Source organism: Pyrus communis, chromosome 15, assembly GCF_963583255.1.
Source record: "Pyrus communis chromosome 15, drPyrComm1.1, whole genome shotgun sequence".
Lineage (NCBI taxonomy): Eukaryota > Viridiplantae > Streptophyta > Magnoliopsida > Rosales > Rosaceae > Pyrus > Pyrus communis.
This window is the reverse complement of record NC_084817.1, coordinates 2055341-2067814: the sequence shown is the minus strand read 5'-3', so window position 1 is coordinate 2067814 and position 12474 is coordinate 2055341. Positions and strand designations below refer to the sequence as shown.

At 37.2% G+C, this 12474-nt stretch overlaps 2 protein-coding genes across 2 annotated transcripts; both read left to right on the top strand.

Moving 5' to 3' along the window:
- The first annotated feature begins 3465 nt into the window (after positions 1-3465).
- LOC137718814 (fatty acid elongase 3-like) lies at positions 3466-4719 on the top strand. The gene has a single exon (XM_068458351.1). The coding sequence runs from the start codon at positions 3560-3562 to the stop codon at positions 4460-4462; it is 903 nt and encodes a 300-aa protein (XP_068314452.1). The 5' UTR covers positions 3466-3559; the 3' UTR covers positions 4463-4719.
- A 4648-nt stretch (positions 4720-9367) lies between these two features.
- On the top strand, positions 9368-11080 carry LOC137718813 (probable 1-acyl-sn-glycerol-3-phosphate acyltransferase 4). Its single transcript, XM_068458350.1, has 3 exons — positions 9368-9950; positions 10373-10503; positions 10627-11080. The coding sequence occupies exons 1-3, from the start codon at positions 9379-9381 to the stop codon at positions 11073-11075; spliced, it is 1152 nt and encodes a 383-aa protein (XP_068314451.1). The 5' UTR covers positions 9368-9378; the 3' UTR covers positions 11076-11080.
- Positions 11081-12474: the final 1394 nt, after the last annotated feature.

Sequence of the window (12474 nt, the reverse complement as noted above, 5' to 3'; positions counted from 1 at the left end):
CTTGTCGTTAGTGTACGATGCGGAATGTGATTAGAAAAATGGCCACTTGGACATTTGTTGTCGCGTTTGTATTAATATGTCTAACTAATTTCGCTGCCCACATAAATTTGACTTACATTCTGCAAAATATCTTCCTCTAACATGCATTTTGTATCACTTATTTTTGTGTTCAAGAGTGAATTGTAAAACACACCAAAATAAACACATTAACATAAATAAATGTGATATTTATAATATTTAATTAAGAATCCTATGAAAACATATGAACAAAATCATCACGGGATGGTCTAGTGGTTGGAAAATGTATGCATTCCACGCGACAACTAACATGCATTTTGTATCACTTATTTTTGTGTTCAAGAGTGAATTGTAAAACACACCAAAATAAACACATTAACATAAATAAATGTGATCTTTATAATATTTAATTAAGAATCCTATGAAAACAGATGAACAAAATCATCACGGGATGGTCTAGTGATTGGAAAATGTATGCATTCCACACGACAAGTCATGAGTTTGATTCTTGTCGCCGGTGAATCGTTCAATGGTGGCTAAGAGAAAGGTGAAATGTCTTTGTGAGACATAAATAAGAATTTGAGAGATTCACATATCAATATTTTAGTAAGCTGACTTAAAAGAGAAACTTTTTGTTTTTGTTCAAAAAGCATTGTCTTTTATTGAGTAATATTCGATGTCACATCTCGGCCAGGGGCGGATTACTTCCCGGGCCCACTCCACCACCGTAGCACAATATTGTCCGCTTTGGGCTTACCATTCTCTCACGGTTTTGTTTTTGGGAACTCACGAGCAATTTCTCAGTGGGTCACCCATCATGGGATTGCTCAAGCCCCATTCTCGCTTAACTTCGGAGTTTCTACGGAACCCGAAGCTAGTAAGCTCCCAAAAAGCTTCGTACTAGGTAAAGATGGGAATATACATTTAAGGATCACTCCCCTAGACAACGTGGGATGTTACATTCGAACTTACATGTAACGAGAACAAAAAATTGTTACGTTCAAGTATGCTGTTAAACCATTTTTTAACACGAAAAAATGCATTCGAGAATAGTTCAAACAACAATTATTTAAGGGTAAAGAAAGTCAAACTTCTCATGTAAATCATGTTGTATTGCATGCATATCATAGTGCTCTTATTGTCAATTCATGATTTTCCATATCTCCCTCTAGAACGCCAAGTATATTGGGCAATCAAAATGCGAAAACTAAAAATCCTTCTAGACCAAGACATCGACATCCAACTTAATTAATTAATTATTAATATATATATAGGGAGGACACTCTAAAAAAAAATATATATATATATATATATGTATATGTATATATATATATATATATATCTCTGCTAATTATCTTCTTTATTTGCCTTGACCTTTTAACTTTTTTCACTTATTACTTAACACGTGTATTCTATTAACAAATTAAATTAAAAATGTTATTCTTATCATCCAATTGTACCATTAGATGTTATCTTAGGTAGACAACCACACCATTTAAAATGATATGAATTTTCATTCAATTAAAAAAAATAAATAAATAAAAAAAGGAAAAACCCTAAAACCTAGCAAACGTTAAACTTCACCTTTATTCTTCTGTCGTCCTCTTATCCTTCTTCCTCTATTGTTGTTTTTCTGCAAGTGCAAGCAAATTGGAGGTGAGAATAATTTGGTTTTCAAAGAAAAACAAACTAAAGCAATTGAGGACGTTTAAATTCAGTCTACAACAATACTGGACTTCTAACTAACATTCAATAGTCGGCTAGTTTAAAAATAACAGTAGCAATAGTTACTTGCAATGGTGGAGCTTAAGAAGCTTATTAAAAATATGGACTCAACAAAATTACAATACTCAAAACGATTATGGATCAAACAAACAAAACAGAAGTTTGCAACAATGAAGAATGAAAGAAACAACATATAGAGCCACAAAAAAAGAAATAAAATTCCATGACAAAAAAAAAAAAAAGAAAAAAAAAGATCAGTGTTTACCAATAATCAAAACAGGGAGAGCAGTGTGAACGGTGTTCTCGTAAGGCATAGGGAAGATGGTGACTGAGAAAAGGTAGGCGAAGGAAGGAGAAGGAGAGGACGGTAGAACCCCACCAGAATGAAAACGGAGGAAATGGAATTGCACACATTCCAAGCCATTCCAATATTTACTAACACTATGGGAATGATATATAAGTGAACCCCACCCGAAATCAGTAGTCGGATTCCTGATTTAGCAGGAATTCAATTACTGAGATAAAGGAGGTAATTGGACTCTGAGATAAATGAGCTATTAGGAATCAAACCATTCTATCTAATTTACCCTTGAATATTTTTCGAAAGGATAATGTTAGGGATACCAAATTTTTTAAACCAAATGATGTGGTTGTTGATGATTGGATTATTACTTAAGCGTTGATTAACATTCTTGTTTCATATTGGCGATACATCATTTGGTTTGCAATTTTGGTTTAAAATGTTGGTCTCCCTAGCCTTACCCTTTTTCGAAACCCCAGTAACACCCTTCCACCTTCCGCCAAATCTCACCTTGCCATCAACGGCACCAGTAATGCACCCCAAAATCCCATTTTCACAATCCCCTACAGCATCACCTCTACTCTTCTGCATCCCCATCAGACAGATCAAAATCCAGACTTGCACATCTAGGAACAACACCCAAACAACCCAAATCACCCACACACCCATCCATGCCACCCCAAACGACTTCCTCTTCTAGATTTTCGTCGCGGAATCTGATGCCTACACTCCAATCCTACGTAGTGGACGAGGATCGAGACCACCTTTGACGACGAGTCTGCTCAGCATTGGACCAGAATTTGTCGAGCATGGGGCAGTGGCTATGGGGATAATTAAGGGGGTGGGAAACAGAAAAGTGAGTATGAGAGGGGAGGCGTGGGAATAGTGGCTATGGAAATAACATAAAACTTTCTTATAGATAAACTTTATTATAACAAGGTTAGTTTAGTAATCAAACTAGTTTTAACTCCGATTTAATTGAATTAATAAACAACTTACATGGAACCGATATTATTTTCCCTCCAGTCCAGATAATTTAGTAACCAAGTTTAACAAAAATCTAATTATATTTCATCCTCAATCTAATTCTTTCTGAATTCATTTCTCATCAATTTGATTACGAATTAGTAATCAAGCCATTATTGTTTTAAGGTTAGAAGAAATGTAGAGTTAATTTCACGTTTGCTAAGTTTTATTGTTTTAGGGTTTTTTTTTTTTTTTTATTTATTTATACGTGTCATGAGTGAAAAACGTAATTAGGATAAGTCAAATAGGACAAAAGTGATAACGTAACTATTTTTTATAAATAAATTGTTGACTGCTGGAATATTGGTCAATCCACGACAAAATTATAACCAATAAAACCGACTTTCACAAGGAAAGAAACTTCCGCAGTCTCATAATTCTATAGGTCCCTTTATATTCCCGCCGATCTCCGCCAATCTTCTATTATTTTTCACCGCACCAATCTCCTTTTTCGCTGAAGCATTTCGTCGAACATATGAGAAGCAACTAATGTCGCAAACCATCAAGTACCTGCTATCGGAGCACCCAAACATCGTAAACTTCCGGTGGAACACCACCCACTTATGGGGTTCCACTTGGTACTTCCTCTTCACCGCCATCCCCACCTACATCGCCGCCGCCAGCGCCCTCCACCTCATACTCACCCTCTTCCGCCGCCATGATCGCCCTGTCCCGCTCGGCCCAATCCCTGCAGTCCACAGCCTTGTCATGGCACTCATCTACGCCGTCATCTTCACCGGCATCCTCGTCTCCTCCGTCGCCGAGATTCGCGATACCCGCTGGTTGTGGCGGCGCACCAAGACCACCCCCTTCCAGTGGCTCCTCTGCTTCCCACCCGGCACCCGCCCTTCCGGCCGCGTCTTCTTCTGGTCCTACGTCTTCTACCTCTCCCGGTTCCTTCACCTCCTCCGCACATTCTTCACCATCCTCCTCCACCGCCGCCTCACCTTCTTCCACCTCTTCAACCAGTCTATCCTCATCTTCATGTCGTTCCTCTGGCTCCAATACTCGCAATCGTTCCAGGTCCTCGCCATACTCTCCACCACTCTGCTCTACTCCATCGTCTACGCCTACCGGTTCTGGACCGGAATCGGGCTCCCCGGGGCGTGCTTCCCGTTCGTGGTGAACTGCCAGGTGGTGCTGCTAGTCTACAACTTGGTCTGCCACGTCGGCGTACTTTCCCTGCACATTTTGAAAGGGGGCGGGTGCAACGGGATCGGAGCTTGGCTCTGCAACTCCGTCCTCAACGGCGCGATTCTGTTGCTGTTCTTGAAATTCTACGTGAAAAAGTATTTGAAGAATTCAACGGCGGTTGATGAGGTTGTGAATCCGGCCACGCATTTGGGATCTGGGTCGGAGTCAAAGCGTGAGCTGCTCGTTAAAGAAAACTAGAAAAGTATTGTCAATGGTAATCTTAGTAGCATAAAAATTTCGACAGAATTATCTGATTATGGTAGTCCTCGCAACCTTTTGGACAAGCAAAATGCATTACGAGTGGCGTGATTCGGCTTTCCCAACAAAGTATAAGGTTTTCTTTTTTGTAATTTTGTTTTGTTTTAGTAGGTTATAGTCGTTCATCTCGAAGCGAGAGCCTTGTTGACGTAAAGGTTCATCTTTAATAGTAGATGTAAATAAGCAATATTGTGAATATGATATATTTTTCCTTAATAAATTCAAATGTGAATTTTTATTTGGAGAGAACAAACCCTTTTGATGGAATTTGTAAATGAGAAAATAGTAGAAATGATCTCTCAATTTTAACTCAATTGAAAAAATGATCCCTCAACTAAAAACTATGACAGTTGGTCTCTTAACTCATCAAAATGTGCAGTTATAGTCATTTCGTTAACTCCATCAGAATTCCGTCAAAATGACCCATGTTGAAAAAACCATTGCTACAATTGTGTTAAAGAATAAAGTTGAGGGACTATTACTATAATTTTCTCATGGGTTTCCCATATTGCCCCTTGATTTAGTCTCTCATGCATGACATATGACTTATTTTGACGGAAGTTCTAACAAAATTGAAAAAAGTGACCATAGTTGCACGTTCTGATGAGCTAATAGACCAATGACTACAAATTTTTAGTTGAAAAACCATTACTCCAATTAAACTAAAGTTAACGAAAAATCTATATACAAGTATAAAATCGACATATGATTGATGAAGAGGGTTGTAGAGTCTCAAAAGATTGTGCAAGTACTTAAAATTGACCCTATTATTTTGGGGTTTAATGTACTTTTCTTTTTTTCTCTACCCAAATTAATTGAACCATAAGAGGTTTTAGACTTATTTTTACCTACATCTCTTGGAACTCGATTTTAATTTTACTTTACTCTCAGTATCTCAAAAGTTGCCACTTTGCTACCTGAAACTCAAAATTCGCTTTACTTTACCTCCTAGAACTTGATTTTGATCGCAGTTTCCCTCCTAAAAGTCATATTTATAAAACTCAAAATTCGTTCCACATTACCTTAGATCTGTTAATTTCGTGAGCCAAGCTAATCAGTTTCTTTTTTATTTTTTTTCATCTCTTCCATTTCTTTTAAACTTAATATTTTCTAATTGTTGAATATTCAAGCATAACGGAGATTTATAATCAAATTTATTGCATATGTGGCATAGTCTTATTGGGTTTTGTGTCCCACATATGTTTTAGGAGACAATCTATAAGTTTCAGAGAAAAATGAGAGTTCACAAGTCAAAATGAAGTGAATTTTGAGTTTTAATGAATAAAATGGTGACTTTTAAGTTAGAAAAAATAAAATGAAATTAAAATACAATTTTAAGGAACGTAACTAAAAATAAGTTGAGATTTTATGTGCTTAGTGTTGTTCTGGTTGGTGAAGGTTCCACTTGAAACGGTCAACCAAATGCAGCATGAACAGAATACTTTGATCATTATGGAAGACCAATTATCATTTTCTAAGTTTCAGATTGACCAATTGCTCTCAGTGATTGGATTTCTGGAATTTCATCTTCTTCTTGTCTGACTATTGTATAATTGCTTAGCAATTTCTTTTTGTCATTGCATGCGTAAACATGATTTTCATTGGTTGACAAAAAATTAATGGGTATACTAATAGGACATTAGGATGTGACATCCTTCTATTAGAAAATGATGCAATCGCTAGAGAAGACCCATTTTTTTCGTAGGGTGATAACGAAGGCCAATTATATATGCGAAAGGATATGCGTGCTATTTGAATACAAAATTTCTATAGTAAACTCTGGCAAATGGTGGTTTACTGAAGTGGTAAAAGGTAATGACGCACATGCATATACATTCTGGTAGGGTTAAAAAAAAAATTAACATGCTACCTCTGTAGTCGTCGGCCTCTGGCTAAGCCATGGGACAAGTGGCAACTCCTCCCTTTCTCCTCATAGCCTTTGATCCCTATGATTCTCCTCCCTCTCCCCTACCCTTGCCTTCTCTTCATTCCCTTCACGTCCGCACCCTCTGACCTTCCGCCGCCCACCTTTCTTGGTCTGCACATAACTCTTCTCCCCCTCCTGTGTTTCTCTCCCACCATTTTGTGCACAGCTTTTCCATGGATTTCAGTCTTATACCTAGATTTGGGTCATGACCTCTCAAGGTTTCTTCTTTTAGTTGGCTCTCGATTTCATGGTCTAGGGTTGGATTTGTGGCTGCAGGTGGGTTGGAACCACTGCTGTCAGCTAGTTTTCCATGCTAGTGACACTCTCCAAGACTGAATTTGTCATTGCGAGGACTAGTGTGCTCTGGTCCTGCGGTTCTGCTACATTGTGAATTAAATTTAGCTACTCCATTGCTTGCAAGTTGCCATTGGATTTAGCAGTTCTGTTGCCTTATGCAACCAAATTTAGGGGTGCTTGACATGTGGAAGCCAAAATCTCAGTAGAGCAGTGAAGTTGCAGCTGACCTTAGCATGAGGGTCCTTGTCCTCCACTGAGATGAGCTGACCAGTGGTTTCATTCTAGGAGTAGTATAGTTGTTTTTGCCTTGCCTTGCGAGTGTTTTGGTAGCGCTATTGCGATGGCTAGACTGGTCTACACGTTTGAGATTTATGTGGTCTCGTCTATCAACAATGATTTGAAGTGACCTCGCTCCATTGCAATGACTTTATGTGGCATTGTTTTTCAACGATGATCGATGTGATTACATATAACTGTGTTGTGTCTATTGTTTATTGTGCCAGATCAGTATTAGTGGTGACTATACATTTGTGCTTGTGTTCTTTTATTTGTTTAATTGTTTAATACTTACATGTATTTTAGAATCACATGATTCTGATTTGATGTCCAAAAATTAAAAGCATAACATGAGAGACGCTTAACAAATTTGGTGTCAATTTCGGCTTAAAGGCCCAACACAACACAACTAGATATATAGTAGAGCCCAAATCCAGAAGCATTAAGCCTAAATGAAATGAAAACCCAATTCATAGATAAGGCTCAGAGTCAAATTCCCCTGTTATATAGCAACCATTTTCTAACTTGATTGTTGCATTTGGTTTTTGGATAAAGACATATTACTTGTTGCATTAAACTGGATTTAATACGCCAAAAGTTTTCCGGCCGAGGAGTTTTGCACAAATGACATCTCATTTTTTCTCTTTTTGGATCACCGTCATCCAAATCCAAGTCAATCATCCCTTATTCAGCTCCTCGATATACCTTGGTTACCTCTATCAACCTTCATCAACATCCGTCATGGCTTGATCCTTAACAGCTGGATTTTCTTCTTGATTTTCACTATTGCATTTCCTTTCCCAGCAAGCTGTATTTGGATGAATCCAATGTTTAGCAACACATGACTTTGTCACAAAGAGTTTCATCTTTTACGTTTTCACCACGACACGTATTATCGAGCCACAAAGAACAAGTGAGTGTGTTCATATTTACCCTAAAGTTCTGTTCATCCACATGTTTAATTTATACGCATTTGAGTCTCCATGACTTTGAGCTGTCTCTTTCTAACCGTGAGATTTTTTGTGATTAATGACTTTTTTGGTTGGATTAGATCTCAATTTGTAGCTAGTTAATCTTTCGTTTGTTTGTATGTTGTCAATTCTTCGTTATGGTTTTCATAACTAGAAAATGTTTTGTTTTAATCTGGTCAAGTCAGTTAATCATGACTATATACGTGCCTTTCAGTTAAGTTTCAACCACTCTCACAGTAAATGAGCGTAAATGAAGATTGGGATGCATTCGTTGAGGAACAGCCATCAGTCTGCTGCTCAACTTGCGTCGGACTCCATCACCAAACAGCACTCATGATTCTCGTAGTAGTGAAAATTAAGATTGCTTTTTCTTTTTTTTTTACCTTAATATTATTCCTTATTTTTTGAGATTTATCAAGGAGGAAGCTAGTAGATTTGTTTTTTTTTTTCCATCAAATTTTCGAATTTATCGTCCCATGTATTGTATTTTACACCAATCAAATTTACCCAACAAATCTAACAGCTTTAAATTATCTTTTTGACCCGTTCTCTACTTTCTAAAAAAAATAAATACTTCCTTATTCGCACTTAATTTCATCATTTATATTATTTTTGGCCTTTGTATTTATGGGGTATTTATATATAAATGGCCTTCTATTTTTGGCCATTTTTACAAAACGCGCTTATCTTTTTCTAGATTAATTTCTTCAACACCACAAACGTACTCTTCGTTCTCGGAGCAAAAAACTTCTCTCTAACTCAACTTTGGCATGAGGTATCTCAGTTTTTTTTTCTGAATAATAAACTTCTTTACACAAACACATTGTTTTCCCCATTATTTTGTGTGTAATTGAGATGGAATTTCTACCTTTATTTGTTCGTGATTACCTTTCAATTGCCAAAAAAAAGGGATTTGGCAAAGTAATTGAAAAGTTTGATAATTTGTTATATCTAAACGATTTTGGATACTGTTTGATTGAAAATTGAAATCTCAACATTGGCATGAGGTATCAATTTTGTTCTCGGAGCAAATGGCATTCATGTGTGAAAGCATTGCTGTGAAAATTGAATCATCGCATCGCACCCCGAGGAAGTCATCGTAGAGATAAATTAGGGTTTGGAGGTCTTCTTTCCCTTCTTTTTGTTCGGAACTGTTATTCACACGCCAAGAAAGTCACCATGCATCCGTCGTAACGCAAAAACTCTTCTGGTCGAGTGTATGATAACTCTTTTGCCGCCAATAACAACTCCTTTCTTTTTTTCATGATTCAGTGTTATTTTCTTTGTTACATTTATATTTGATTTAGGGACATTTTAAGCATAGATTTTAAAACCCCATTTATTAATATTGCAGCTGCATTGAGGGAGGTTTTTCCTGGAACGAGATGGATGTTTGCAGTCCCTTGAAACCAGATAGTAAACTAAAGCACAGGCCTTTGTCTTCTCTTAGGGTTGTGAGGGGTATCTTATGTTTAGTAGTATTTCTCTCAACTGCGTTCACATTTCTTGTGTGTTTTGCTCCCATAACTGCTCTATTATTGCGCCCTTTGAGTATACATATAAGCAGAACAGCAACCTCCTTAATCTTTGGCATTTGGCTGGCCTTGTGGCCTTTCCTGTTTGAGAAGATCAATGGCACGAAAGTGGTTTTTTCTGGAGACACCGTGCCCCCTAAAGAACGGACTCTCCTCATTGCCAACCATAAAACCGAGGTTGATTGGATGTACTTGTGGGATCTTGCATTGCGAAAAGGGTCTCTTGGACACATCAGGTATGTGCTCAAGAGCAGCCTGATGAAGCTGCCGGTATTCGGGTGGGGATTTCACATTTTAGAGTTCATTCCTTTGAAAAGGAAGTGGGAAGCTGATGAACCGGTTATGCGGAAAATGCTTTCGTCATTTGCTGATCCTGCAGACCCTCTCTGGCTTGCCATTTTTCCTGAAGGAACTGATTATAAGTACTACCCTTTACCCCTCTATTTTTTTTAAAATCCATTTGCATGTATATTTTCAGATTATTATGTTGAAGTTATTATATACAAGACTGTTGACCTCCATCTACATGTGTTTCCATATTTGATCAAGGATAGAAGATTCAAAGTAATCTCAATTACGTTATAGAATTAGTTCGATAAGAAACAGACGTCTTGCACATAGAATTTATGGTTACAATATTGCCTTAATTTGATGCACTTCTATTCAATACATAAGTCTTGGGCCCCATTTCTCACATTTTTTAATATAATGGTTACTCCCACATTGGCATATCTCATATTTTCAACTTGCAATTTAATTTCTATATTGCATGCTAGGGTTTGTGTTTATTCAGTAATATATGAATATACGAAGATATATAGTTCTTCTTTTTGTCTCTATGCAGTGAGGAAAAATGCAAAAAGAGTCAGATATTTGCTGCTGAAAATGGACTTCCTGTACTGTCACATGTGCTACTTCCAAGAACTAAAGGCTTTTGTGCTTGCTTGGAAGCTCTAAGAAGTTCTTTGGATGCAGGTTATTTACACAAAACTCCACTCTGTGATTTTCCCCACAATTTCTTATGGAAACATTTTGAAGATTGTGTGTGCGCATGTTATACTTATATGTTCTCTGATGATCATCTAAATTGTGCTGCAGTTTATGACTTGACTATCACGTACAAGAATCAATGCCCTTCGTTTCTAGACAATGCGTTTGGCGTGGATCCATCAGAAGTTCACATACATGTTCGTCGAATCCCTATTGAAGAGATCCCTGCTTCTAACGCCGATGCGGCCTCTTGGTTAACAGAAGCATTCCTGCTCAAGGACAACTTACTTTCCAATTTCAGCGATCAAGGGCATTTCCCTAATGAAGGAGGAGAAGAAGAACTTTCTACATTCAAGTGCTTGGTAAATTTCATGTCGGTAATTGTTTTGACTATCATGCTGATTTACCTAGCCATTTTTTCATCCGTCTGGTTTAAAATATACATCGGTTTATCATGTGGGTACCTTGCCACAGCTACTTATTTTAATTTTCAACCGATGCCAATTTTAGACTTTGTTCAAGCAACATGTGTTTGCAATAGACCAAGAATTGAATAGCAATTAAAGGAGAAATAAAATGTCCAAATACCAATTTTTAAAGGTTTTTGGAATGTTTATATATATTGTTGCACTTGCACCTGCGTGTGTTTGGGTTGGGTTAGGGGAACATCCGAGGGATTGCCTTTGCGGACCTACAACTAGGATGTCATTGCAGCGGTTTATTCCCAATTTCGCATCCCAGCCAAACTAACCAGTCATTGTCTTGAGACAAGCAATAGATGCAAACTTCATTTTTCTATTCATTGCAGCATTTAATTTAAAGAGATCTGCAAATTTGCTTGGTAGCATGACAGTTTTCCATGTGCTATGGCGTGGAGATTCTTCAGTCCATGAAACCACATATATACACTGTCAATGTTTTTACAGATTTGCAGTGATTTTATAACATGTTGAGCCTTGGATCTTATCTTCCTGTAATTAGGTTCAAAAGTGGTATATCTGTTGAAAATTAATCTTATAATTTTCATTTTCTATCTTGAATCAACTTGAAAACTTGCTTAGTACATTGTAAATAGAAAGAACAACGTCACGTTTGAAAGTGCTTTTCTTAGAACAAGTAGAAGTGCTTGTGAGATGAGCACTTCTGACACTATTTGATGGAAAAAGTTAAAAAAAAATTTATAGATTCTAAACGTAACCTGGATCTTTTTAAAATTTGTGATGTGCTAAGGAAAGGATTTATGAACATAAGTGTTTTGTGAAGAAGTATTTTTATCAGATCAAAAAAGAAAGTTTGGGGATTATTCTCAACTCTATGCTTAAAACAAATGAGAGAAATTTGCATCGCGGCCATTTGTTTTAACTTACACACTTGACATCTTGTTCGTTTGGAGTACTGATCGACATTTTGACGTCCTGGTAGTTGTAGACAGATTAATTGAGTGAAGCAAAGGGTATGAACTTTGTCGACCCTTGTATGTGAGCAGGTTTCTTTGTCTTGCCCAACTTTCTGGTGGATTTCGACTTTTATACTACAAATAAGCCTCACAATACGTATCATGCCAATAAATAGGAAACAATCAGACCCAGACAGTGCCAACGATTAAACGAAAACGCGTTTTGCATGGCTCTGCTGGCATGCATTTGCGGTCTGCTTGGTTATAGCTTTTCTTAAAAGGACGGTCCGGCCCTTTTTTTATCTTCATAGCCAAACATGGTTTTCCAATCTTCTTGTTGCTTATAACTTAGCGATGTATGAAGCTTGTTTAACTGGCCAACCGTTTTAGTCCTTCCTGCCTCTTTTTTTTTTTTTTTTTACGCAGACCAAAATTAGGTCAGTTGATTAGAGCAATAAATTTGTGTCATACACTCATGTTTGAATCACACTCCTCATAGGTTAGAATAGTTTAAATATAAATCATCTTGTCAAAGAATAATGGCATTTGTCATTTTTCCG